General features: G+C 38.0%; 2 protein-coding genes across 8 annotated transcripts in view; both read right to left on the minus strand.

Annotated features, from left to right (window-relative positions):
- Positions 1 to 18,954, minus strand: part of mctp2b (multiple C2 domains, transmembrane 2b) — a 46,655-nt gene extending 27,701 nt beyond the window's left edge. The window contains exons 1-2 of one of the 5 annotated variants that reach the window (XM_028014824.1): positions 18,797 to 18,954; positions 6,664 to 7,208 (exon numbers count right to left, since the gene is read on the minus strand). In XM_028014824.1, the coding sequence (XP_027870625.1) occupies positions 6,664 to 7,167 (504 nt within the window). In that variant the 5' untranslated portion in view covers positions 7,168 to 7,208; positions 18,797 to 18,954. Of the gene's footprint in view, positions 1 to 2,365; positions 2,494 to 6,663; positions 7,209 to 10,940; positions 11,050 to 18,708 lie in introns of those variants that run through there. The other 4 variants (XM_028014827.1, XM_028014825.1, XM_028014826.1 and 1 more) reach the window with 4 other exon arrangements.
- Positions 18,955 to 24,620: 5,666 nt separating this feature from the next.
- The window catches only part of LOC114143294 (myocyte-specific enhancer factor 2A-like), a 47,125-nt gene continuing 46,195 nt past the window's right edge, over positions 24,621 to 25,550 (minus strand). For all 3 annotated transcript variants that reach the window (XM_028015183.1, XM_028015180.1, XM_028015181.1), the window contains one exon: positions 24,621 to 25,546. In XM_028015183.1, the coding sequence (XP_027870984.1) occupies positions 25,192 to 25,546 (355 nt within the window). In that variant the 3' untranslated portion in view covers positions 24,621 to 25,191. The remainder of the gene's footprint in view (positions 25,547 to 25,550) is intronic.

Raw genomic sequence — 25,550 nt, forward strand, 5'->3', positions numbered from 1 at the left:
ATTATTCAAATAAGATTCTAAAATTAGAAAATAAAAATGACAGCAGCGTAAAAAACATTTAAACCAACCAGCTTTGACAACACATTTCTAGAGAAGTCATTTAAAGTCTTTTAGCTCTTGGTTTTGGTGGCGTTTGGGTGTCTTAGGTTGCTGTTTTTTCAGAGTCTTCGTACCCGATCATAACAGCATATCGTGTAATGTATGAAAAACAAATGAGGAAACTTGGAGGAGAACAAACGTGTCTCATCTACACAAAATATTACATACTGACACTGCAAAAACAAAATCAAGTATTTTTGGTCTAGTAGTTTCTAGTGCAATTATCTTAGTGCACTAGAAATAAAACTAAACCAACTTATGACTAACTTTTCAGCAAGTTCTAGAAGCTTGTTTTAAGTCAATAATTCCTCAATGCTTATGATAAAGTTCTATTTCCAATGGTGGATTATTTCCATTATAACGTGAGGAAAATGTTTTGTAAGAAGTGAAATAATCTACTGGTGTAACTGGTAATTTAAAAAAAAAAAAAATCAATGTTAAATGATTTACTCAAAACTAGATCATGTAACTTGCTAAAAAGTTACTTGTGAATTAGTTTTGTCTCATGTCAAGTGTACCAAGATATTGGCACAATAAACTAAACCAAAATACTTGGTAAGATGAGTTTTTGCAGTGTGTAAACAGTCTTGTGACAAAGACTGTTTGTCTTTTACAAACAGGACAAAATATGCCAAATTTTCAAAGAGAAGCCTCTGGGATTCATTTTGTTGCCTCTCTAAAATGCCATTCAGTCTGTCTGTGTGGTATATTTACTTTACTTTAATTCTTTTAGGATTAAACTAAAAGAAATTAGGACTCGCTGAGTCTCTGTGACAAGTAAAGTCCCTTCAGAGATAATTGAAGTATATTTCCAAGAGGCCAGAATCGTTGGTATGCAGGTTGACTCCATGAGTTTAGGATTGTTTTTTCTTTAACAGAAATCAAAGGGAAGTTACTTAACAAGCATGCGAACAACTTCAAAATGTTGGAAGACTTTCAGCTCCTGGAAAACGACGCATTAGAAATGAGTTTGGATTCGAGAGTTTTGAAATGTTGATTTCAATCAGGAGCAGGCCCATAAGCACATCTCAAAGTGAACAGCTGCGTGAATAAAATATAGGTTTAAATAAGATTCTAAAATTGAAAAATAAAGATAGCAGTACTTGATAAAACCAGTGACACAACCTGGCCTAGTAAACCATCTAAAGCCTTTTAGCTCTCGTTTTTAATGGCGTTTGGGTTCATATTCTACAGACGTGAACAGATAAAACAAGCACAGTCACTGGATAACTGCAACATTAAACCACTGACATGTGAATGGAATAACAATATTTGTCTGTGTTAGCTTATCAATACACTGATAAATTAACAATCATTAAACAGGAAAGGCAACAAAGGTCAGAGACCAATGTATGCCAAGCCATGCTAAGTCAGACTGAGAAAGTCAAGAAAAAATAAAAATAAAATAAAAAACAGAATAAGTTTAGAAGTGAAACATAAAGGAGAGAAAGAGCTTGATGAACTACCGATATGTTTAAGTAATCAGTGGTGACCCACTGCAGGGAAAACTGGCCTTTGATCTAATCAATACATGAATCTTTTCAAATGAGCTTTTGCAGCTCATTTGTCTTTAGGTTTGTTCTCAAATCTGAAGAACAAATCAACATGATTTGTAGTTACACTCTGTAGAATGCATTAGACAGATTAACAAGTAATGATCTACTTTTAAAAAGAAAGGAGTGGGGCGTGCCGTGGTGGCGTAGAGGTTAGCGCGACCCATATTTGGAGGCCTTGAGTCTTCGATGCGGCCGTCGCGGGTTCAACTCCCGGACCCGACGATATTTGCCGCATGTCTTCCCTCCTCTCCTTCCCTGTTTCCTGTCAGCCTACCATCATATAAGGGACACTAGAGCCCACAAAAGACCCCGGGGAGGTGTTAAAAAAAAAAAGGAGTTATGGCCTGTCATTAACATCAACCATAAAATAAAAGGCCTGATTTGTCTTCTATGTGTTGAATCAGTCAGTTTAGGTTTGTTCTCAAACGAGTCTTTTTTTTTTTTACTTAGTTACCAAGTCAGTGACTTAAATCTTGAAAATAATTTAAGCACAAGCCTGATCTCCAATCTCAAAGGTAGCTAATAATTTAGCTAGTAAATAGTTAAAGAGAAAATAGGTTTTAGGTTTTGAAGACAAAAACACATTTTTAGAGCAATTTCTGACTATGAATTTTAAAAAATGACTCAGGATTAACTAACCATGACTGACACCATGGACAGAAAAATTGTGTTGCTGTTTTTTTTTTTTGTTTTTTTTTTGTGAAACTTACTTCATAGGTCATGACTGGAAAATCCCCTCTGGTTCTCGTGAAATGACCCCCTCCTCATCTTTGCTTCCTGTCAAACTCTGTAAACTCGTCTCCTTTGCTGCTTCCAGTTAGTCGTGGTTTCTGCTTTTCCTTTTACCTACAGTCTGTGCCATTCTGCACTATGCTCTTGTCTTGTGCTCTTGATTTCTTTATTACCTTTATTTGCGATTACGTAACCCAGCCGTACTTTCAGTCTTCTTCACTCTCTGTCCAATTAGTCTTGCATTTTAGTCCTTTTTAACTGAGTATTGACTTAGTAAAAACGATTTAATAAATGGAATAATTCTAAATTTCTCAAGGAGGCCAGAGAGCCCTCCTTAAAACTTTGTATTATACACACAGATTTGCACCACTTGCTTTGTTTTTGCATTTTTATATCTATTTGATGTTCCTTAAACTCACTCTAATTGTTGCTTTAAGCCTTTTCCAACTTTTCTCTATGAAACAAAAACACATTTTTGCGTCGTCACCAAGAATTCAGTTGTCGTCAATAAACCGGTTCAATGAATAAACAGAGCGATGAAAACACGACTTCAACAAGTCAAAAGCTGGGTACGAGCTGAAATACAATCTTTAATCTAAAACTATAACAGCCAAAATATAAACAAAATATCACTTTCTAAATAATGTATACGTCAACTAAGATCTTCTGACCAAAACCATCTAACTTAAAATCATCATCTGCTATTCGTCAGTGTGCAAAGAAACTCCATACTTCATATTAACACCAAAAATGAAACCATTTAAAAAGGAAAAGGAATTGTACTTTTTTCACAATCTTTCAAAGAAAAGCATTTCACAATACGTATTGCATCTATTAGCCAAACATCAAAAGCGTAAGTTGCTCAACAGCATAGTTGCACTTACATTCCACGTGGCCTTGTCCTTTGTCATGAGGCTGCAGAAATCAGGAGTTTTATATTGTACAGCTAAAGATGAGACGTCCTTTAAAAGTCATATGACACTAAAGGAAAGTGTTTTTTAAAAGGCATATAGCTACAGGTAATAAAGGACTGAGGTAGTTTAACAACTACTGGGTTAGGTATTGATTCCTGTTTGGCATTACTGCCATGGACACAAATCCTCTGAGCAAGTTATTAAAAATTCCTGAGTCCCAGGAAACAAACAGACTTAGCCCTAAAAACGCACAACAAAAAGAGAGAAATCATGGAGGGTCCCTGAGATAATTTTTTTCACTATTGTCGTGAGGGAATGTGTCTACAGCATGCCTACAAGTGCACTGTCATTTCCTGTGAACTTTGCACTAAACATTTTTTCAACTGTATATCAGGTGTAAAATGGCTGCTGTAAACTGGGAGAGAAGCTCAGGACCCACGCTGGCTGCTTCGTGCAGAAAGGAGTCTCCGATAATTAGGACAGGATCTAGTTACCTGCTGTGTGCACACCACATGGTCGCGTTGTTAAACACACATCCGTGTAACGTGCAGCGCCTTAACAAGGCATTCAGTCACTACAACCTGTTCACATTGCGTGATGTCAACCAGCTAATCACATGATGAATTACAATTAGATCAATCCTTTCCATTCTGATGATTAATCGTTTTTGACTGCATGATGCATTTTATTTATGGTTTCGGTTTTGTGTGCATTTTATTTCCTTTTTGTTTATTGTTTTTGGTTGTAGTTTTTTATTCTGGATATTTAAAACATTTTCCAGTTCCATTGTTAAGTGTTCTTTACAAAGTTAAAGTGTATTGGTATTTGACAGGGTGTATTTCCAATATTATCCATTGTCAGTATATTTCTTGAAAATTGTCTGAAAACAAAAACATGATTGTTTATCGAAATAATTACCGAGGAAATTTGCGATCCAGGAAAATTGTTATTGTGACCGTCCTGGATGTCTAAACTACAAAACAAATATATTTTAATTTTTTATGTTTTGAAAAAAATACCAAGCACAAAATTTTACCATGAGTTTTTTGTCTAGTTTCTAGTGCAAATATATTAGTACACGTGAAATAAAACAAAACTAACTTACAGGTACAAGATATCGGAGCTTGTCAATAATTCCCTAATATTCATGACAAAGTTCTAGTTCCATTGGCAGATTATTTCCTTTACAACATGGGAAAAAATGTCTTGTTATACCTGAAATAACCTGCCAGTGCAACAAGTATGTTTTTAAATCAATAGTAAGGTATTATTGACTTAAAAGAAGCTCCTAAATCCTTCTGAAAAGTTACTTTCATCTTATTTTAAGATAACCAAGATATTTGCACTGGCAACTAGACAAGAAATACTTCATAATGTTTAACATTTTTACAGTGGATGTACATTGGAGTTGTTGGTAACACTGTTTTCATGCAGTAAAACGATCCTCGGTTCCAATCCCAGCCTGGGGTCTTTCTGCATGGCTTCTGCCCAATGACCTCTGGAGACAGGAAGCTTCGTCCGGTTTTCAGCTCCATCCATTATTCTGTCAACTCTACCAGCTAAAGAAAAGCATTCCCACAGAATGATGCTGCTACTACCATGCCATACCATTTGCTGCATTCCTACAGGACATGGCTTTTGGCTTTCTCTGAACTATTTCTAATTCATTTCTACTCTTTGATTGGTTGATTTATAGATTTATATCACGCTTAGCAACAACCAAGTAAGGTGTCCAAAGCACTTCCACTTCTGCCACTTCATCAAAATTAAGTAATTAATTTCATTTAACAAGCGAGACTTTCATTTTCTATAAATGCCTGCATCTCCATGTAATTGAAAACCAGACTTACCATCCCTCCCTACAACAAAAAACTACCCAAGTCATCCACGTCCACCGTTTACACGCTCTCCAAGAGTTGGTCTGATAAAATGTGAAGCATAGCATAAAGACGAGTTGAGGAATCAAATTTGAACTTTCTGACCACAACCTTAAAGACTACATTTGGAAATGAGTCAATAACTGTAAAAGCAAATATGTCTCATTGTATCGGCTGTAGAAACTGCACACCAAAAACAAACAAAAAATATATATATATATCCCCGGTTGCTATCCTTGTTCTGTTGTGAAGCCCCACTTAAACCAAACCCTCAGCCCAAAACATGTCAGCACATCCGCTCAATGTGTGCAGCTCTAGAAACAATTCAGCATTTATGATTCACTATTTAAAAAATGACAAACATAGTCTAGGGAAAGCTGGTCTGGAGCGAACGAGGGGCATGTTTTGTGGAAAATGAATCAATAAAAGTGAACTACTTAATTTTGAGAGGGTGGATTTACAGTAAAGCTCCCTGTAAAGTCCCTGTCTTTTCATAAAAAGGGAACTATGAACATAAAATACCTCAGCTTTAATCTTTTTTAGCTAAAACTTTGAAGCCTGTTCTTGTGAAGAGAAAACCTGCACAACACTTCTTGACCCTGTTTAAAGGAAAACCAATTAAAAACGATGCCATCAGTCACACAGCCACAGTTTGCACAGAGCTGCTGTGGACTGTTGGTTTTGGGTGGAAATTCTGCACCACCAGTCGTTTATCCAGCGCCTCCAAGTTAAACTTTCTCATTTTTATGCAAATACACCCGATACCTTCCCCCACACCAATGTACACAACAAAGTCTTATTTCATTAAAGTCTCTTATTACCTTCATCCTGAACATCCAGCTGTAAAGTTCTTCATTTGTATCACTTATATTCACTGTTTGTTTCTTAAAGCTTGTCTTCAAATATGTTTTATATTTAATTCATTGTTGTTTGTAATTTAAATGCAGTTTATTTTACGCCTGTCGCAATAAGCAATACATCAATTAATCGCATAATAAATTAAAACAAATTCAATAATTTCCATTTGCATAATTTTCTTTTTCTGTTTCTATAAAAAACTAAAACTTCATCATTCACTTTATTTGTTGTTTCTGTTGTTTTGTTTATTTATTTTGGATATTTAAAATGTTCATTAGAATATAAAGTTTATTGGTCTTTGAGGATGTGTTCTTGAATTATTATACCGTTATGTTACTAGAAAATGGTCTCAAGACAACAAGATTATTGCAAAAACTTCTGGGACACTTTGTTGTCCAACAAAACTTGTTACCATGACAGGCCTGGTCTATATAGAATATTTAATGTTTAGTCTTTTCATATATTTATTATTAGTTTACTTTTAAATGAACAAGCTAGCAGTTTTTAATTTGCTGCTTTCTGAAAACAAAGAAGTTTAAACCATTATCATTCAGTACTCAAACTCTCACTTATCTCTGAAGAACCGATTCATATCAGTGTATTTTAGTTAAAAAGCAGTTAGCATACCTGTGTACTGTCCGGTGAAGCGTCCTCTGCAGGCCCGTCTGGTGTGTATACAGTCATTATCTCTGGCAGGGCCAGTTCCTCGGGCTCCATGCCTGAAACGGCTCTCTGCTGCGTCTCCATCGAGCTCGTCTCTTCTCCACGGAAACCATTCACTGCCTCCTGGGAGAAATCCCAGTCTGTGCAGTCTGCAGGCATGCTCCGCCTGTGTACGCGCTTGTTAGCGGCGCTGGGCACCTGCAGGCCACTCCCACCCGTCCGCCTGTCCACCAGTGGCGAGACGCTGTCGTGGTTCTGAGAGCTGTAGAGGTGTGGCTGCGTGCTGGAGGCGACGCGCTCGTACTCCTGCCTCATGTCTCTTATGTCCGGGACGGACGTGCTCATCCGGTTGTCCATGATGTGGTTGGGTTGGAGGACATGCTTGGTGGGACTCTTCTTGCCCCGGTGCAGATGAGGCAGGACTTTCTTCCGGAAAATGTCCAGCTTGCTCCGCTTCTTGGATTCCATCGTGGGCAGAGGTGCGGCTAGCGTCTGGGCATCACTAACAGCTGGAGTGAGAAACAGAAACACGGAGGAGCATTAGGTTTAAGCCAACAGCCAAAACGACTTAAGTTTCAACGAGCTCCTCAAGCTGTTTCACACCTAATCAGAGATCGGAGCTGCAACAAACACAAACAGGCAACAGAAGGTAAGTTTCCACTGCAGGAACTTGGGTCATTTTTGTGATTCCGTTTAAGGAACCAAAACCATATGGAAGATAGAAAATAGATTCTGTAGAAAAGCTCAGGTACAAGTCTTAAAACTTCTGAATTGATTTGAAACTCTCAAAAATCGATTTTAAAATGCGTTAATGTTTGTCTTCTACGCTAATATTTGCCAGCATGCTTCATCTCGCATTACGCTTTTTCTGCCATCGTAGGAGGCCGTCTCTCTCACTGCATGTATTTGGAATAATTCTTTGGTGTTTTTTATTAAAGAAAAAGCCAGGCAGCTGGCCAACCTAATCCTTGCAACTTAAGTTACAGAATTGCATGCACAAATCTATTTTTCCTTTCTATCAATCTCATAAATTACACAGAATCTCTGGACCGTTTGAATAGAAACAAATTGGTTTCTGAATCAAAAATCGCCTTTGAATTGAATTGTGCCCCTAAAAAGACACCGAAATATTCACATCTCTACCAAAAGAAGGAATTTATCTGCCTGAAAAAGTCTCTGCTTGTGAGGTGGGACTTCTTGGATCAACCTAATCTCTGGCATTTTATATATAATCCTGTCCTTTCTTTGTATTTTTATTTTCAATCAAGATTTAAACGCAGCAAGTTATTGCTGAATATCAAGGTGTTTGGCAGCAAATGCATTCAAATATGCTGACAAAATCCTGCAACCTACTATGGAAATATTTGAAAAGAAGAGCAGAATTCCACTTTCAGCTGAGATGGAAAAATACCAAGAGTTTCAGACCCCACACTGGGAAGGATCACGTAGGAAAGGAAAGAAAAATCAGCCTGGGGAAATTCATGTTTTAATAATTCAGAGTTAAAATCCAAGTTTCTTTTGAAGGCAGTAACAAAGACTTGTACTCTCAAAAAAACATTTCCTCACTGCATGTAAGAGAGCAGTGTGCAAAAACATTTATTACCAATACGGTCATAGGGGCTTTAAAAATAAAGACACTGCAGTATGGTTATTAAATGTGGCAGAAAATACTAATTCTATTGCTTAAAACAAGCAATCTGCATTAAAAAAATATGTATTTGGAAACAAGTTTCATTTTTTGTTCATTTACTGTAATTTGTCAATTTTGTTGATTTTGTAAAATAAACATAAATCAATTGAAAAAGTATCCCCATTCAAATAAAAATCAAACCCCACAAAGACATGCACAACATTTGAAACCAGTCATTTTCAGAATACCACTGTTCCTGGAAGCATTAAAATACTTACTAACCCATAAATATAAGATATGCACCTGTTTGACATGACAGAGAAGACGGAGGGTTTATGTTATTAGCAGTTAATAAAAATATTACATTTAATTTATTCATCAAATCATTCATTAATGTATCCTTATCAGGAAATAAAACCAATCAGTTTATTATCATTCAAAAATATTTAAACTATTTTTCTGAAATCAGAGTTAATAAATATGAAAGATATATATAACAATCACAACACTGGCATTTTAGCCACTCTGTGTTTTTATGAGCCATCACGATATCAAGACCAAAATAGGAACTGATGTTTTGTTTTTTTATAAACCCCTATTGTTTAAGTTTTCTCATGGTTCCAAAACACTGGCTAGCACCTTTCCAGCTAAAAGCAGAAGTCCAACTTAAGCTCTGAAATAATGAACTATAGTACTGAGGATACTCCAAGAATGCATTCCTTTCTAGTGAGTTCTCAATCAGCATCATAGTCCTTCCCTTTAAGCAGCATTATACTGACAGCCATCTAAATAAGCCAGCGCTCCAGCTGCAGGGTTATGAACCTCACACTTGGACAGGATTCAATAGTCTGAGCAGCATCACCTGCAGCATAAAGGGCCAAACGTTTCCCAAACGTCTGATCAGAGTAAATGTGCAGCATGATGTATGTTAAAACATAAATCAACAGAGTGCTTTGATTTATGATTTAAAACAAAGGCGTGGAAAAGGAGGAAGAGAAAAAGATTCAACAAACTATTAGTGGTCTAAAGCAAATATTCGCGTCCTCATTCCAGAGCAGACGTCTGCACAAACACAATTTTTTATTCATTTATAAACAATTGTTTGTGTGATTCCTATTAAAGAGGAATTTAATACTTGCTCAAATAAGAGACTTCTACCGTCCTTTGGCATGTCTCTTGTTTTTCAGGGTTTTTTTGGTTTACACTGCGGCCCACCAACACATCACATAAAACATACTAGACTCAAAAAAAAAAGAAAAAAGGCTAATACTTAGCACAATCATTAGACTGCATGTCAGAGTTGCCGTTTCCTGAATGTGGATGTAAGGAAAGCAGCTGGAAGCGGGCGTGACGTGTGATTATGATCTGCAAAATCTGGTTTTATTTACAAGGAAGAAGGTCGAAAACTAAACAATGCGACGCCTCCCTCTGACTCAGCTCATCTCAAAACGCAGCGACCGATTCATGGATTTGTGGATATTGCCCAGAATCGACTCCCTTTGTCTTACAAAACACACAGCAGCGTTTATGCATCTAATAAGTGTATTTAGAAATCCAATAAATACTGTTCCAACTCCATAAACATCCATGAACTGCATTACATCAGTCAGTGTAATGCGATGCAGAGGGTAAGGAGCCGAGAGGGAGGAAGGAAAGGAAAAACTGCAATCTACAAGAAGATCTTCAGCATCAATTAAGGTCTGCATTCCACTCAAGACGTATTAAATAAATACAGTTCTCCTCTTGGAGATTACTTACCCAAAGGTTAAGAGCCAAACTCTACAACCTATGAGAAATTGTCACTTTTTATATATTTGCATCTTGTACACAGCTAGAAAATACCAAATATTACCAAAAAAACAAACATTCATACTTCAACAATTTCTAAAAAACAATAAAAAAACAACCATGTCAAGCAGAGCTGCAACTACTATTTTAGTTATTGATTATCCTGACGCTTAATCAGATTTTTTTTAAATGGCACATTATGCAGGTTGTTTGATTAACCGCTTATGTCCGTGTTTTTTTTTTTTTTGTTTAACACAAAATTTGAAATATATTAAAGATGCAAAGGAGAAAATAATTAAAATAATTGTATTAAATAAGACAATAACAGCATTTCTTTAGTCTACGCCTGATCATTTGCAGCAAAGGATGAATCTGCAGCTAAAACAATAATTAAAATTTTTTTGATAGTTTTTTTTTTTTTTCTTTCTTTCTTTCTTTCTTTCCTTACAAAATTTGAACCAGGTGCAGCTAAAAATGCCACTTGAGGAGTTCAGGGTAGAACATGTTTACAGACACAGATGTTTTTGTCTTAAATGCAAATTGTACACACACTTTGTACAGTTTTTGCTTAGCTACAGCTCTGGATACGTTTTTCAGCAAATGGCCTTTTTTGTGTATGTACACTCCAGTTAACAATCAATTACTAAATTAATTGACGATTATTTCAATAATTGATTCGTCACGATTAATTGCTTCAGCCCTACATCACATTAATTTGTCCTACAGTGCACAATTACATGTTGCAACAGTTTTCATTCCTACATGTTCCAACACATATATTAAACGTTAGCATTAGATAATAAGAGTGAACATGTGTTTCTACCTTTCCTGTAATTCTGATCTCCGATACAGATGTGAAGATGTCCAGATGTTTGTTATTATATTCCACTGTGGCTGAGAGTCTTCACACTGCCCTCACAGTGTGTGCACAGACACTGAGTCGCGTATCTCACTGCTTGCTAACTAAGAGCCTTAGGAAACCTGCCTAACTGAACTGTAAGATCTTAAAAAGTGAAACTAAAAGAAATTAAAAGGAAGCATTTGATAAAGAGCTTAGCATTCTTTTGCCGAACTTCTGAATGTCTCAGTAGCTCTTAGTAAACAGTGAAACTTATGTTCAACTTCATTCTTTCATGCCAGTCACAGCTCGTGCAACTCAAAGGCTAAACACAACAAACTTTCTGCTTTTCAAAAAGAAATCAAACAGACCAAAACAGGTAATGCCTACCTAGAGGAGTCGGCTTTAATAGCTGAGATCTCTCTTTGTCCGTCTGCTTGGAGTGACCAAACGTCACAGAGCGCAACCATCGACCAGCACTATGTATTATCTCCTAAGGCAGCCACTGAACTGCAGAGTCATCAGTCTGCAGCTGGGTGTGAAGGTGCTGTCAAGGAACATGACAAGCAAGACTCCTGTCAGCTCACGCAGCAGATATAAGCTTCTGTTGAGACCATTGACTGGAAAAATGTGGCCCAATAGAAAACTCGTAAAACACGACTACCTGATGGCTGCCTGACAGACAGAAGGAGACTTATAGATGCAGTAGGATTTACATGTTATTTTTACTCTATGACACTCATGTTTGTTGGAACACGAGTCCAACAACTGCTCCAAGTAAAGAGGCATATTTTTTGCTTGGCATGGCAAATAAAACGTTTCACAAAATCAAATTTTATCACATAACAATCTAAACTATTCCTATTTCTTCCATCGCTTTTAGGGATTTCAAAAAGGAGAGTTTTAACAATTCTTCTTCAATCTTTATGTGAGAAAATCGGGGAAGTGCTTATCTGCAGCTTCCTTTTAAAGTCCTGTAGAAATTAACGCTGGCTGATTCTACGTTACAACAGAACATCCTGGTGTTTCAGCAACAGTTCAACCTATCACAGTCTACCATCTGCATCATAACGTCAGTGGCTCTCTGTCTATTTCTTTAGAAATTCAACCGATAATGAATTGGTGAGCCAATATGCAGACACTTTTTTAGGTAATTCACTCGCCGATGTGGAGCCAACGCTCACACCGAGACAATAAGACAAAAAAAGACAAAACAAATCGATGGAAAATAGACGATGACATCAAAGAATGAATGTGGGGTCACTGTTAAAGAACAATTTAGCCCAGAAATACCTGATTTACATCTGAAGCAGCTTCTGGAGGTCAGACTCACACAAAGCTCAGAAACATGAACTGGTCTTCCATCACAGGGCTGAGAGCAGGACTGAAACAATTAATCCAGTTAATCGTGATGAATTGATAAGTGAAATAATCGTCAACTAATTTTGTAGAGAAGTAATTGAGCCAAAATTGTACAATAAATATATACACTTTGCATTAAAGACAGAAAAACTATCTGTAAATATGTTCTACCCAAAACGCCACACGTGGCGTAATTTTAGCTTCACCTGGTTCAAATTCTGTAAAATATAGAGATAAAAATCTACTAGTTGTTTTACTATCCAATTAGCAATCAGATTAACAAAAAAAAATCAAAACATCAGTCCTACACTGTATTGATGCTAAGTGGAGCAGAAAGGGCTGAGCTTTTTACATGATGTTAGAAGTTGTTTTAAGCTGCAGATGCTTCTTATGCTATAAATAATCATGTGCACTGAAAGAATTGCACCATTTGTTTATATTAATGTACTTTCTAATATTGTATAAAAAAGGCTCAAATGAAAAATCTGCAGAATTTTTTTTTGATTAATCATCAGAATAAATCAACGGATTGATCGATCAGATAATCGTTAGTTGCATCTCTAGCTAAGTACAATCATAGAGTAGTAAAAGGAAAGAAAACCAGGCCTGGGGCAGGGAGGGACATTTAAAGAAATGTCTTTCTGCCAACCATATTTAAGTTATAAGTTTCCTCATACTCTAAAATAAAGTATTATATCCTGCTTACTAAACAGGATATAGGTGATACTCTAACACTAGCTTCAAACACTTTGGTTTCGAAAGTGCAACAACGTTGGAAAGACAGCAATCATTAAGTCTGACAGTATGGAATTTACAGAAACAACAAACACCTTTCAGTCTGTAACCTGCTGGTATCTAAAAATACCTGAAAGGTAGGGTAGGTTCTGTAGTTTGGTTGGTACATATGTAAAACTGATTTAAAACTATAGTTGCAGCACTAATGTATGCAGTTACTAACTAACATTCAACATCAATCTAAGCCATATAAGTGAATAAAGTCATCTTGCACCACCTTCTGTACATAAACTTCTCCTTTTGCACACCAAGTGCTGCTGTCCTGTCACTTTAACAATTTTAAGAACCACTTCTATTTTAATTTACAGGTTTTCAACATTTTTTTATTATTATTTTATCTTTATTGATTCCCAAGGAAGCAAATTTTACGCAACATTTGGGCTCAACCTCACAAAACCAACTTCAACATTTAAAAAAGGAGGATAAGTAGACAATTACCTTATGATAAACTGAACAAAGATACAACTAACCTAAACAAACTAAAAAAAGATACAACTCTGATTTTGACTGTGGGAGTAAAAAATAAAATGTAAAAGAAGAAAAACTGAAATAGTTAGAAATGTAAAAAACAAACCAGATTTTTTGATTATTTGGTTAGCAGTACATATAGATTCCTGTTTGGTTTCTAAACTAAACTTATTTTTTATTATGTTCTAATAATGCTTTTAAAAAACTGACTGGAGATTTAGTTACAATTTTCAAAGAATAAAGTGTGGATAGACAGATTATAAAACTATATATAGTTACTTGAAAAGTGTTGGATGTTTAGAAATGTTTGAATCAGACTGAGCCCATATTTTAGAACAAAACATGCTTAAACCCCTGTGGTATTGTTTTGCTATAAAACCACAGGTGGAGACGGCTGACACACATTTCTACCACCAGTGCTTTTGCTCACGTCAAACCTGCCAATGTGAGTTTGAGCCAAGAAAAGTTCATTCAGTGTCGTTTACACTTAAAAAATAGAACAAAACCAAAATGTGCTGCAGACGTATTTAACCTTTAGCTAACACTTATAACTCCACTTCATGCCTCCTGTTGCTCTGCGATGCTGGATGGATTTTTGAATCTCGCATGAGTTCTGATTTGTGAACAGAGAAGAGAGGCTAGTCGTTTCAGTCTTTTAAGGATTTTGACAGACTTACTTTGTGGGAAAAGGCATATGATGGATGCATTTGAGGTTAGCGCTTGTAGCAAAAGTAGCCACAAAAAGACAATGAGTAATCATAAAACAAAGCATCAAAGCGTGTTCCTTATGGAGTGACATAACTGCAAAGCAGTCTTGATCCTAATCTGACTTAAGTCCACATTTCTGATGGCCAACAATAAGCCACAGAAAGCATGTTAGCTGACCTAGAAGCAATGGATTCATGGTCGGATGACGTCCGTTTAATTACCCTGTGAAGACGCACTATCAGGATGTACAATGGAGGACAGCAGACAGCATGCACTCCTTTCACTTCATTGTGTTTTACTATCTATAAAATAAACCTGATGAGGGTTTTTGTTTTTTTTTATGTCAGACTAAAACCACAACCAATCAGCATGTGTAGGAATCAAAGGTAAACATCCTCGACGTACAAACATTTGACGGTATCTAAGCGCCGCTGATTAGTAGCTGATTTGTTCCTGCGATCATTTCTAGCCGGTCCCTCCCACTTCACACAAACACAGTCACCTGCTGTCTTTACACAGAGACCATATAGGTCAATGATTAACTCTGGCCATCCTAACGATGCCATCAGCTCGGTCGCTAACCACCACCACAGCCGTGAGGCACAGATTGAAGAGCTGTGGCGATCGAGTGTTGCTCTAAAAACCTTCAGTAACAGTCCGGTGCAGATAAATAACTGTTCCTGTTTACCCATGAAACACAGATAAACCCGCTGCTGTTCTCGTAGCGGCGAAGGCTGCGAGGATATTCAAATACTCCAGATGTGACAAATGATACAAGTTCTGTGAAACCAGCACCGGTTCCACTACAGCTGAAACACCAACAGATGCATTAATCAGGGATGAAACAATATGCAATGTTTTTACAGTAGTTGCATTTTTTCTCCTTGATCTCACATGTTGCTGTCAAGGACAGAAAAGGGCGCATGAAGATTTTATGGAGAAATTTTTTTTTTTTTTAAATACAGACAGTTTTTTTTTTATCTTTGTTTGGCACCAACACAATAACAGATGAAATCATATGACTTCCATATATTCTAATTTTAACTTATTGGGCAAAACAAAATGTATTTCCTCCTGGTGATTTCAAACCATTGTGCTGTCATGGTTGGCTGAACCATGACTGAGAGTGTTTGAGTTTTAGCAGGTTACAGAGAAAGAGAGACTGAAACGATTACATTTTTTCCTTTTCTGTGCTCACCACAGTCCTGATGACTGCCCTTATCAAAATGTTCAATGGGACATTTATCTTTCATCGCATTGATTACTGCAACAGTGTCTTCACAGGTCCTTGCCCTGGCTCCCTGTAGCTCAGAGACTTTTGAATACTTCTGATTCACTGAACGGCTTAGAAATTCAATACATTAAAGATCTGTTGTTGTTGCTGTATCAACTTCCAGACCTCTCAGAACCAGAACCAAACCCAGAGCCAGAACCAAACATGATGAAGCAGCATTCAGTTTTTATGCTCCTCTAATCTGGAACACACTTCCAGAAAACTGTAAAACTGCTGAAACATCAACTTCGTTTAAATCAAGACTAAAAAGTCACTTTTTTAGAGCTGCCTTTGATTAATAACAACTGAGAAACAGATTAAATCTAATCCAGATTACAATTTATTACTTCTCTTTACTTTGCCACTGTTATGTTATATTTATTTATGTCTTTACAATGAAGAGCAATTAAACTACCACTGTTGCTGAAATGCGCTATATATAAAACCTTGACTTAGCACATGAGGTCTGTGGTATTTCTGCAGGGTTTTGAATTGGTGTGACTTGCAGCAAACACACGTTGAGACCTGCAGCTGCAATAATCAGAGAGTTAGACGCACTGAAAGAAAAATTTTCTCGTTCACATGCAAAGGCTGCAGCCAGCAAAGGTCAAGGAGCTTCCTGAGGTCAGCCTGGCCCTGAAACGCTCGGCTCTTATCAGATTCTCTTACAAAAAAACCCAGAGGATTCAGAGAGGGTCTGTGTAAACAAAAAACAGCAACATCACAGGTTGAGTCAATATGACCATGATAAATAAACAGATGTGAAAGGTTAGAATATTACAGAGTGATGGAAAAACAAGTTCAGACCCAGAACAGGTTTGGTCCTAAATGTAGCTGTTGAAACTTTCAAAAGTAAGAATGTGAGCGTTTACAGTCAAAAAGAAAATGTCAGATTATTTTGTTGGGATTTTATGTGATTGATCAACACTAAATACAGCATGATAATGAAGTGGAAGGATACAAGTTTTCCCTAAGTTTTTTATTTTTTTAATAAATATAGAAATTTTTTTAAAAAATTCTAGCATGCATTTGAATTCAGTTGTTTCTACTGTGCCAAGACTAAATAAAATGCGATGAAAACATCTGCACCAGAAGTCACATCTGTAACTGGTGGAGTCCAGCTGTTTGCTAGGCAACAAAAACGTTAATAAAGCAAGAGCAGCAGAGAGCCAACGTTCACAGAGGAACATAAAATGTCCAATTTGCAGTTTTACCTCAAGAAACAAAGAGAACACATTATTCAGAAGGCGAAACACGGCAGTGGCAGTATGATGCTACTGATCCATACGTTCTCAGTGCTCGATATGTAAAATTCCATCCAGACAAATATGCTATTTTACCTTAGCAGCTGATTTTCAGACCTTTGCAGAGGTGGGAAAAAAATTTTCACATGTAAGTATCGGCTGATTACCGACCTCCCAAAATGAAACATGAAGGTTATGTAAATGTTATGTTTTTAAGCTTTACATAATGTTATAATGTTATTCCTTCATCAAAACCATACCTGGAGTGTCGCCTTGATTCTTTCATGCATGTCTGTGAAATATTTTAATCTCCCACGGTAAACATTTAGTTGTGCAAAACGCCTGGGTGAACCTAGTCCCGCCGTCAAGGACAAAGCTTCTCCAAAACTTCTGCCTCACAGAGCAGCCCTCCCCCAGAACCCCCTCACTCAGCTCCTTCAGACTAGCCAGCAGCTATTAGCAAACACCTGGCTGAGCTCATCATACCAGCTACTAATGAGTGAAATGCTGGTTTTAAAACAAAGAAGAAAACGTTGCTAAAGTGTTAATAGAGGAGCCATGTTGTGATGAGTTCCTGAAGGCGGAGTTTCAGAAAGAGAGGAGGTTTTAAAGAGACAGAGGCCCAATTTCAAGGCGCTACATTGCAAAGTCAAATTGGATATACATAGGATTTTTATAACAACTGAGGGTGATGATTGTGCTATAACACTGTCCCTTTAAAGAAATGAGAGCTGAGTTGTCGGCGTGACCCAACATGAAACTTTAATATCCTCATTTGGTCAACTTTGGGAAACTTTATTTGGAATACACAGATCTAAAAGCCGTCAGCTACGGTTGTGTTTTTCTCCCATCAGGACATTGCCACGTGAGGCGGCTTTGGCAGTGGGATCGATGCGATGACAATAATCCTAATGATGTTCAAGTTGTGCTTTTCTACTCTGGCAAAGCAATCCTGAGCATTTTGTTAATACTAACCGTCGAGCATGCAGACACACGCATCTGCAACAACGCCTGAGCATGTACTGCTCTCATTCCCAAATCAGGTCACTGTTATTGGATAAAAAAAAAAAAGAGTAAAAAAAAAAAAAAAGCCACAGACCTCAAAAGAATGCACAGCAGCGTTCCAGGATGGGTACTGGGTTAATCCCTTACTAAACACTAAAGCACTTCTGTTCGCTACATCCTCTAAATCTTAGATATATTGAATTAGGGGCAATGGATCTGAATTTCTTAACTGCGATTTGACCACCTGATGTTGACAAAGCAAAATGCAAAATGTAAAACCTTGCATCTATTTGTTTCTCGGCCGGTGGGGTTGAGAAACTGCGTTACTGCTCGGTGTTGCCAGAGCAAGAGATGAAGCGATTTCCTGAAACTGTTTCAAAGTCTGTGGTTCCTTCACGCTGATATGAGGCAAGACATGTTCACAGCAAAGCCTGAGCCGCTAAATAATTACCCCAAACAACAGAGCCACGGCGTCTTACATGCAAACACACTCTTTGTGTGTGTGTGTGAGTGTTATTTATATTAAATATTTATATATTCTAGTTTGCCATTGAAAAGTTAGACATGTCTAACTTCTTATAGTATTTATGCTTAATGGTTTTAACTAAAAGGCATCGACCTTGTCATACAAAAGGCAAAGTTGTAGTTCAGTAAAGTCTCAGAGAAGGAATGGAGGGCAACAGAAATAAAAGCGAAGCAATATATAATGTATATTAGTGATTTGAGGAGAGAAATATATATATACAGCCTAGAAACTATGTAACAAGGCGCGGCTATTTTGGTATAATTTTTTTTTTTTTTTTAACGAGGAATACTCTCACGGGGAAATGCTTTCATCTTTTATGAGTCAGCCGCCCAACTCGACGAGGTATTTCAGGAAAGGAAGGAAAGTGCTCACCTGGCCAGCCTCACCTCGACGAGCCTCACAGGTAACTTTCTACTCAAGAGGAAGTGTGGAGAAAAGTCCTAATGTTTTACTGGTTTACCTCGTGACGCTGCTCCGTAAAGCCTCCGACAGCAGTTCCTGGCTCACATGGCGCCCGGCGAGCATCGTCTCTCTGTCAGGACGAACAGCGACAGGTCGGAACACCGACGGCAGGCTGAGTGTCTGACGCAGAGACTTCCTCCTCCTCTCTGCCCCGGAGCAGCAGGAGTCAAGCACGCGACTCAGCAACACTGCGCGCGAGCTTCTGAGAAAGTAAAAGCACTTCCTGGTGAGACCTCACGGCAAAAGTCATATTTAGGAATTATCTAATTTAAAAAAAAAAGTTTTAATCAATATGTAATTCAATCAACATTCCAACTACGGTCGAACTTTCTCAGGCTTTTTGTCATTTCAAAATAAAATCCATGACTTCTGGTAAACTCCGACTAACCTATTTTTGTTCATAGTGATAGTAAAGGATTTAATTCTCACAATTAGCTTATGTGCACAGTATGACAAATCAGCGCCACGAGTAATTCAACTCAGTCATAAAAACCTTTTTCAGTTTGACTTTAAAATCAATATGGCGCCGTGAAAAGCATCATCACGCATTTAACCTTTTAATACCTTTGATGTATTTTGTTGAGATTTATGTGACAAACAAAGAAAAAGCGATGCATCATTTTGAGGTGGAAGAGATACATGATGTTCAATTTATTATTATTATTAGTTTTATTTTACAAACAAAAACTGTGAAAAATTGTATGTATTAGTCAGCTATTGTCAATACTTTGTGGAACAGTTTTAAAGTGGTATGTCACTTCTGTCTCACTCAGTTTTGTACGTCTACAGACTGAAAAGTCGGCCTGTTCATCTTCTCTAAATACTTCAAACTCAAGTACTCAGGCTGATGTAATTTTCTTTCAGCAACCTCTTATTGCCACTCTTCCATAATGGCCAAGTTGATAAAACTAGAAGTTGTCCTGCGCTGTGGATCTCTGCAGCTCCTCCAGAGTTACCAGGGTTAGCTACTTCCCTCATTAATGTTCACCGCCTGGCAAGTTGAAAGCAACAGTTAAAATGCAATATAATTACTTTGTAAATCTCTCATTTCTGTGATTTAATCATGCAATATTGGGTAACACTTTATTTGACGGGTTGTGAATAAGACTGACATGACACCGTCATAAACATGACATAACACCTGTCATAAACATGTCATGACACCATCATAAACATGTCATGACACCGTCATAAACATGTCATGACACCGTCATAAACATGACATAACACCTGTCATAAACATGTCATGACACCATCATAAACATGTCATGACACCGTCATAAACATGTCATGACACCGTCATAAACATGACATAACACCTGTCATAAACATGTCATGACACCGTCATAAACATGTCATGACACCGTCATAAACATGACATAACACCTGTCATAAACATGACATAACACCTGTCATAAACATGTCATGACACCATCATAAACATGACATGACACCGTCATAAACATGACATAACACCTGTCATAAACATGTCATGACACCATCATAAACATGTCATGACACCGTCATAAATATGACATAACACCTATCATAAACATGTCATGACACCATCATAAACATGTCATGACACTGTCATAAACATGACATAACACCTGTCATAAACATGTCATGACACCATCATAAACATGTCATGACACCGTCATAAACATGACATGACACCGTCATAAACATGTCATGACACCGTCATAAACATGACATGACACCGTCATAAACATGTCATGACACCGTCATAAACATGACATGACACCGTCATAAACATGTCATGACACCGTCATAAACATGACATAACACCTGTCATAAACATGTCATGACACCTGTCATAAACATGTCATGACACCGTCATATACATGTCATGACACCGTCATAAACATGACATAACACCTGTCATAAACATGTCATGACACCATCATAAACATGTCATGACACCATCATAAACATGTCATGACACCGTCATAAACATGTCATGACACCATCAAAAACATGTCATGACACCATCATAAACATGTCATGACACCGTCATAAATATGACATAACACCTGTCATAAACATGTCATGACACCGTCATAAACATGTCATGACACCGTCATAAACATGTCATGACACCATCATAAACATATCATGACACCGTCATAAACATGACATGACACCGTCATAAACATGTCATGACACCGTCATAAACATGACATAACACCTGTCATAAACATGACATAACACCTGTTATAAACATGTCATGACACCATCATAAACATGTCATGACACCGTCATAAATATGACATAACACCTGTCATAAACATGTCATGACACCATCATAAACATGTCATGACACCGTCATATACATGTCATGACACCGTCATAAACATGACATAACACCTGTCATAAACATGTCATGACACCATCATAAACATGTCATGACACCGTCATAAACATGTCATGACACCATCATAAACATGTCATGACACCGTCATAAACATGTCATGACACCATCATAAACATGAGTAAGTCTTCATGAATATTTATGACTATTGCCATAAAGTGTCACTTGGTAAATCATGACACCCTTAATACAAAGTTGACATCATTCAAAATGTCTTTGTTATGACAACTTGACATTAACTAATAATCATCATATGTCATAATGACAGTCATAATAATGTCATTAAATGTTATTACACTGTAAAAAACATTAACAAAACAGTAATTATTTCTCCCTACCTGAAATAAAGTGGAACAAGTAGGACCAACAATAAAGATTTCATTAAGCTTTAAAAACAGTCATTAAAAATTCATCTTACATCAACTGGAACAAGTAGCACCAGGTATGACGACGTCATTAAGTGTTATTACAGTGTCAAATGCTATATTAACAGAGTCATTAAAATTAACTCTTGCTTCAAGTCAAGTGAAACAAGTAGCAACAGTTATGATGACGTCATTAAGTGTCATTACAGTTTTATAAAAGTATTACCAATTAAGCTTGACAAGTTATTTGGGTAAGAAATAATATTAATAACAAATTTATGACAGATCATGATTTCTTGGATAATGTCAAGTTGTCATAACAAAGACATTTTGTATTCACAACCCGTCAAATAAAGTGTTACCCAATATTTTCATGACATAAAGTAAAAAACAAGCAACTTATTTAAAAGGTCTTTAAAAAGGTCTGAGGAAGGAGAACTGTTTTCTAACTTTCTGGGTTGAATGCGTTTTGTTTTCGTTGGACTGGAAAATGTTGTTGATCTAATCCAAATGAGTCCAAACTCCTGGCTGTCGTTAGCTACGTTTTATCGCTGGGTGGGCAATTCTGTTGAGTGAAAAGCCGCTGGAAGTTCGTGGCCCGACTTCAATCGTATCAAAATTGAGGTATAAGAACTGAGCTGTAGCGCGCAATCTTATTGGTCTATCTGAGGCGAGGGAAAAAATTCCTGCGAGTTGAACACAGGGGGGATCTTAAACGTACGACACATCCAGGGGAGTCCAAGAATGTTCCCGTCTGAGAACATGAACTACCACAGGAGATGTCTGAGGACTTTCAGTTCCTCAGATTTTTAAAAAGCAGCTTTGACCATAAACCCCACCACCACAAGAGTTCACTTTCAATGTAGGACATTATTTACATCTGTGGAAATGTTTTGTGGCATTTAACACTATTCTCATCGTTTCCTTTGCACATTTAATCTTAGACCAGCTCTACAAACGGAAATCTGAAAAGTGTGCAGTCGGCCAGCCCCCCTTTACTCTGTCTTTCTTCTCTCTTTCGCGCATCATACTTTGCTTCTTCAACTGCTTTTGCGCTCACATTTTTCGATACATCCAAACAGCGAAAACTTGTCGTTGGGGAAACAGTTGCTGTATAATAACCAGAGGAACTGTTGTGGTCGACTCCTTTGCAGCTTTTGCACCGTTTACCACATTTACCACTGTGCACCACCCCACACTGCCCCAATTTCTCGCTGTTCCACTCGTGCTCTCGTGTTTTGCCTTTCTTTTTAAAAGATGGAATGAAATAAAATAAAAATAATCTTAAAAGAGAACCACCGGTAGACTGGAGGACTCACTTTTAAAGCATAATTCCAGAACAGTTTTTAAGAATAAAAGCTGTGCTCTATTTCCACCGTTAGTGTATTTTAGGCGAGTTACTTTCATGGTTCCATCCATGGAGTTCACTTTAGTACATGTCCAGTTTCTTCTTACCACATTAGATCAGATTAGATCAGAGGTTTTGCTTTTATCTGCTGCTGTTCACTACAGAATGTCTCTTTGCAAATCCAAACGCCTCAGAGAAAGTAAAAGCTGCTTTACTTCACTTAGACGTTACATTTATGCGCAGTGGAGTCACATTTATTGGTGTTGTTGCTAAAGATGGGTAAACGGCCTTAAAATAAGTGTACCATTTGTGGCAACGGCATAACCGTACACTGCAAAAATGCTAAAAATCAAAGTTTTAATTTAAACACTTTTTTTCCGTAAGGAGAGTAAATCCCGTGGTAAGACGTGACTGCGTTCAACTAAACCACTGGCAACACAGTTGCTGACATAAAGGTATGAATAACTTTTCTTTATTATTATTATATTTAAGTGGATCTGAGTTTTTATGGGTCAATAATTAGTCATTCGTGACATGACTTAGAGGCTTATTTCTTTTAGCAGCTGGCAGGTAGGCAACAAGGACGGTCCATATTCATCTTGGCACCACATTTAATAAACAGGATGATAAAAAGACTGAGATTAAAAACATCTCCAAAGCTCAAAGAGTGGCACTGAACTCCTACTGGGACTTTAACTGTTCATTGTTCCCTACAGTGGAGGATCTGTGATGCTGTGGAACCTTGTTAGACTGAATGTCACGATGAACCGCTTGAAAAATTAGGCTGTTGTTTAAACATTTGGTGCCGTTTACCATTAAAGATTTTTCTATTTGGTTTTTAAAAGATTATGAGCACAAACATGGCCACATCGATGCAGGAGTGGTTAAACCGACACAAAATCGACTTACTTTCATGATCATCAAACCCTTCAGGCCTGAATCAAAGAGGAAAACCGTTTAGGACAGAAGAGGATAAAACGGGACCTGGGACTCTGGAGGAATTATCAAAGACTTTTCTCTCTGGAAACTCCAGCTTCATGTTTGCAGCAGGGAAACAATAATTGTATTATAACACTTCTGCAATTAAACAAGCGAGAAAAATGGATCAAATAAAATAGCGTGAAAGTTTTCGACGAAGCGTTCACCAAATCGGGAGGGTGGATCTTAAATGTACGATACATCTCAGAACGTTCCCGTCTGAGAACATAAACTACCACAGGAGGTGTGTGCTCCAAACACGGCATTTAAACACCTTCCACCTCTGGTCTGGGTCAGTTTCATAGTTTCTGTTAGGGGTGCACCGATTGCAGTTTTCTGGCCGATGACCGATCTTTAAAAATAACACCTTTTCTTTTTGTTTTTGTCTGAAAAGTCATTAAATAAAGCAATAAAGTCACTGAGTCGGCAACATTAGGTTGAGTATTGCTAACCGCACACATGCAGACGTGGCTTTTTGGGCGGGTCTGTTAGTCGCTCCTCTCCGCCACCAATACGATGGTCGGATAAGATCGGTTGCACATGTTTCAGTGGTTCCCAGTTTTTGGGCTTATCGTCCAAAACTGGGAACACGTGGGCCGATTTATCAGTGCACCCCCGACTACTTCCTGCCAATAAAAATGGCTGTCGCTATGCTTCACTGAGCAGATTAAGAGGGAAGATGTAAACTTTACTAAACATTAGAACTCGTTACGTGACAATCATAAAACGGACACAGGAGCCACCTTTAGAGGTATATTTTTGCAAAACCTGGTGGGAGTATGAGACAAAACAGACAATACTGTGTTGCTACGATACACGTGATACATGATAGAGATGTTATGTACAAAACAACAAAGACGTGGTTCAGATGGAGCCGGACGGCGATGACACTGATGAGACGTGTTGCTGTGTGGACGGTACGGTGCTTTGGCAGCGATATAAATAAGTCATTTGTAATTTACATTTTATTTTTAAAGGAAGGATTACAGATGTGGGGCGTGGAGGGAGTATTGCTTCAAATGGTTCTCGCCCTGAGAAGTTCAGACGTTGCTCGGTTCAGACGACGATGCTTTTGTCACGACGCCGTCAGACAAGAGCCAAGTGATTGCACCGCAGCCGGGGATTTATCGATCTAATTTTCTGCAGATTGTCCAGATTTAAAAAGAAAAAGAAAAAAAAAAACAGCAGGAGAAACAAACAGAGAAGATAAAAGTTAATCAACAGAAAGCATGGATTATTTGCATAGCAAGTGTCCCTGCTGCGTTTTGTCTTGATGTCCAACGTCGTTTTCCGGGTAAAGGCCGGGCTTTCTACGTCACCCAGCTGTCCATTCTCATCTGTTTCAGAGTCGGGCTCTCGGCGCCGTCCGACCGGGCCGCGGGGAGCAGGCGGGGGTCCGGCCGTCGCTTCTGCTGCTGCTGCTCCTCCCGGTCGCTGCCATCCTCGTGGGAGCTGCAGGACGAGCCGACGCTGCCGGTGGGGGACCTGCCCAGGTCCGCCCGGGAGGACAGAGAGCCAGGATGAGGGGCAGGAGCGGGGCGAGGGGGGGCAGGGTGATGGGTCATGTACCCGAGCTGGGGGAGGTGGTCACGCGGCGGGGAGATGGGCTCCGCTTTGATGCTGATGTTGTGGCCAGAGCTGATGGAGAGGTTGGAGTTGGCCGACCTGC

Source organism: Xiphophorus couchianus, chromosome 4 (assembly GCF_001444195.1).
Source record: "Xiphophorus couchianus chromosome 4, X_couchianus-1.0, whole genome shotgun sequence".
Lineage (NCBI taxonomy): Eukaryota > Metazoa > Chordata > Actinopteri > Cyprinodontiformes > Poeciliidae > Xiphophorus > Xiphophorus couchianus.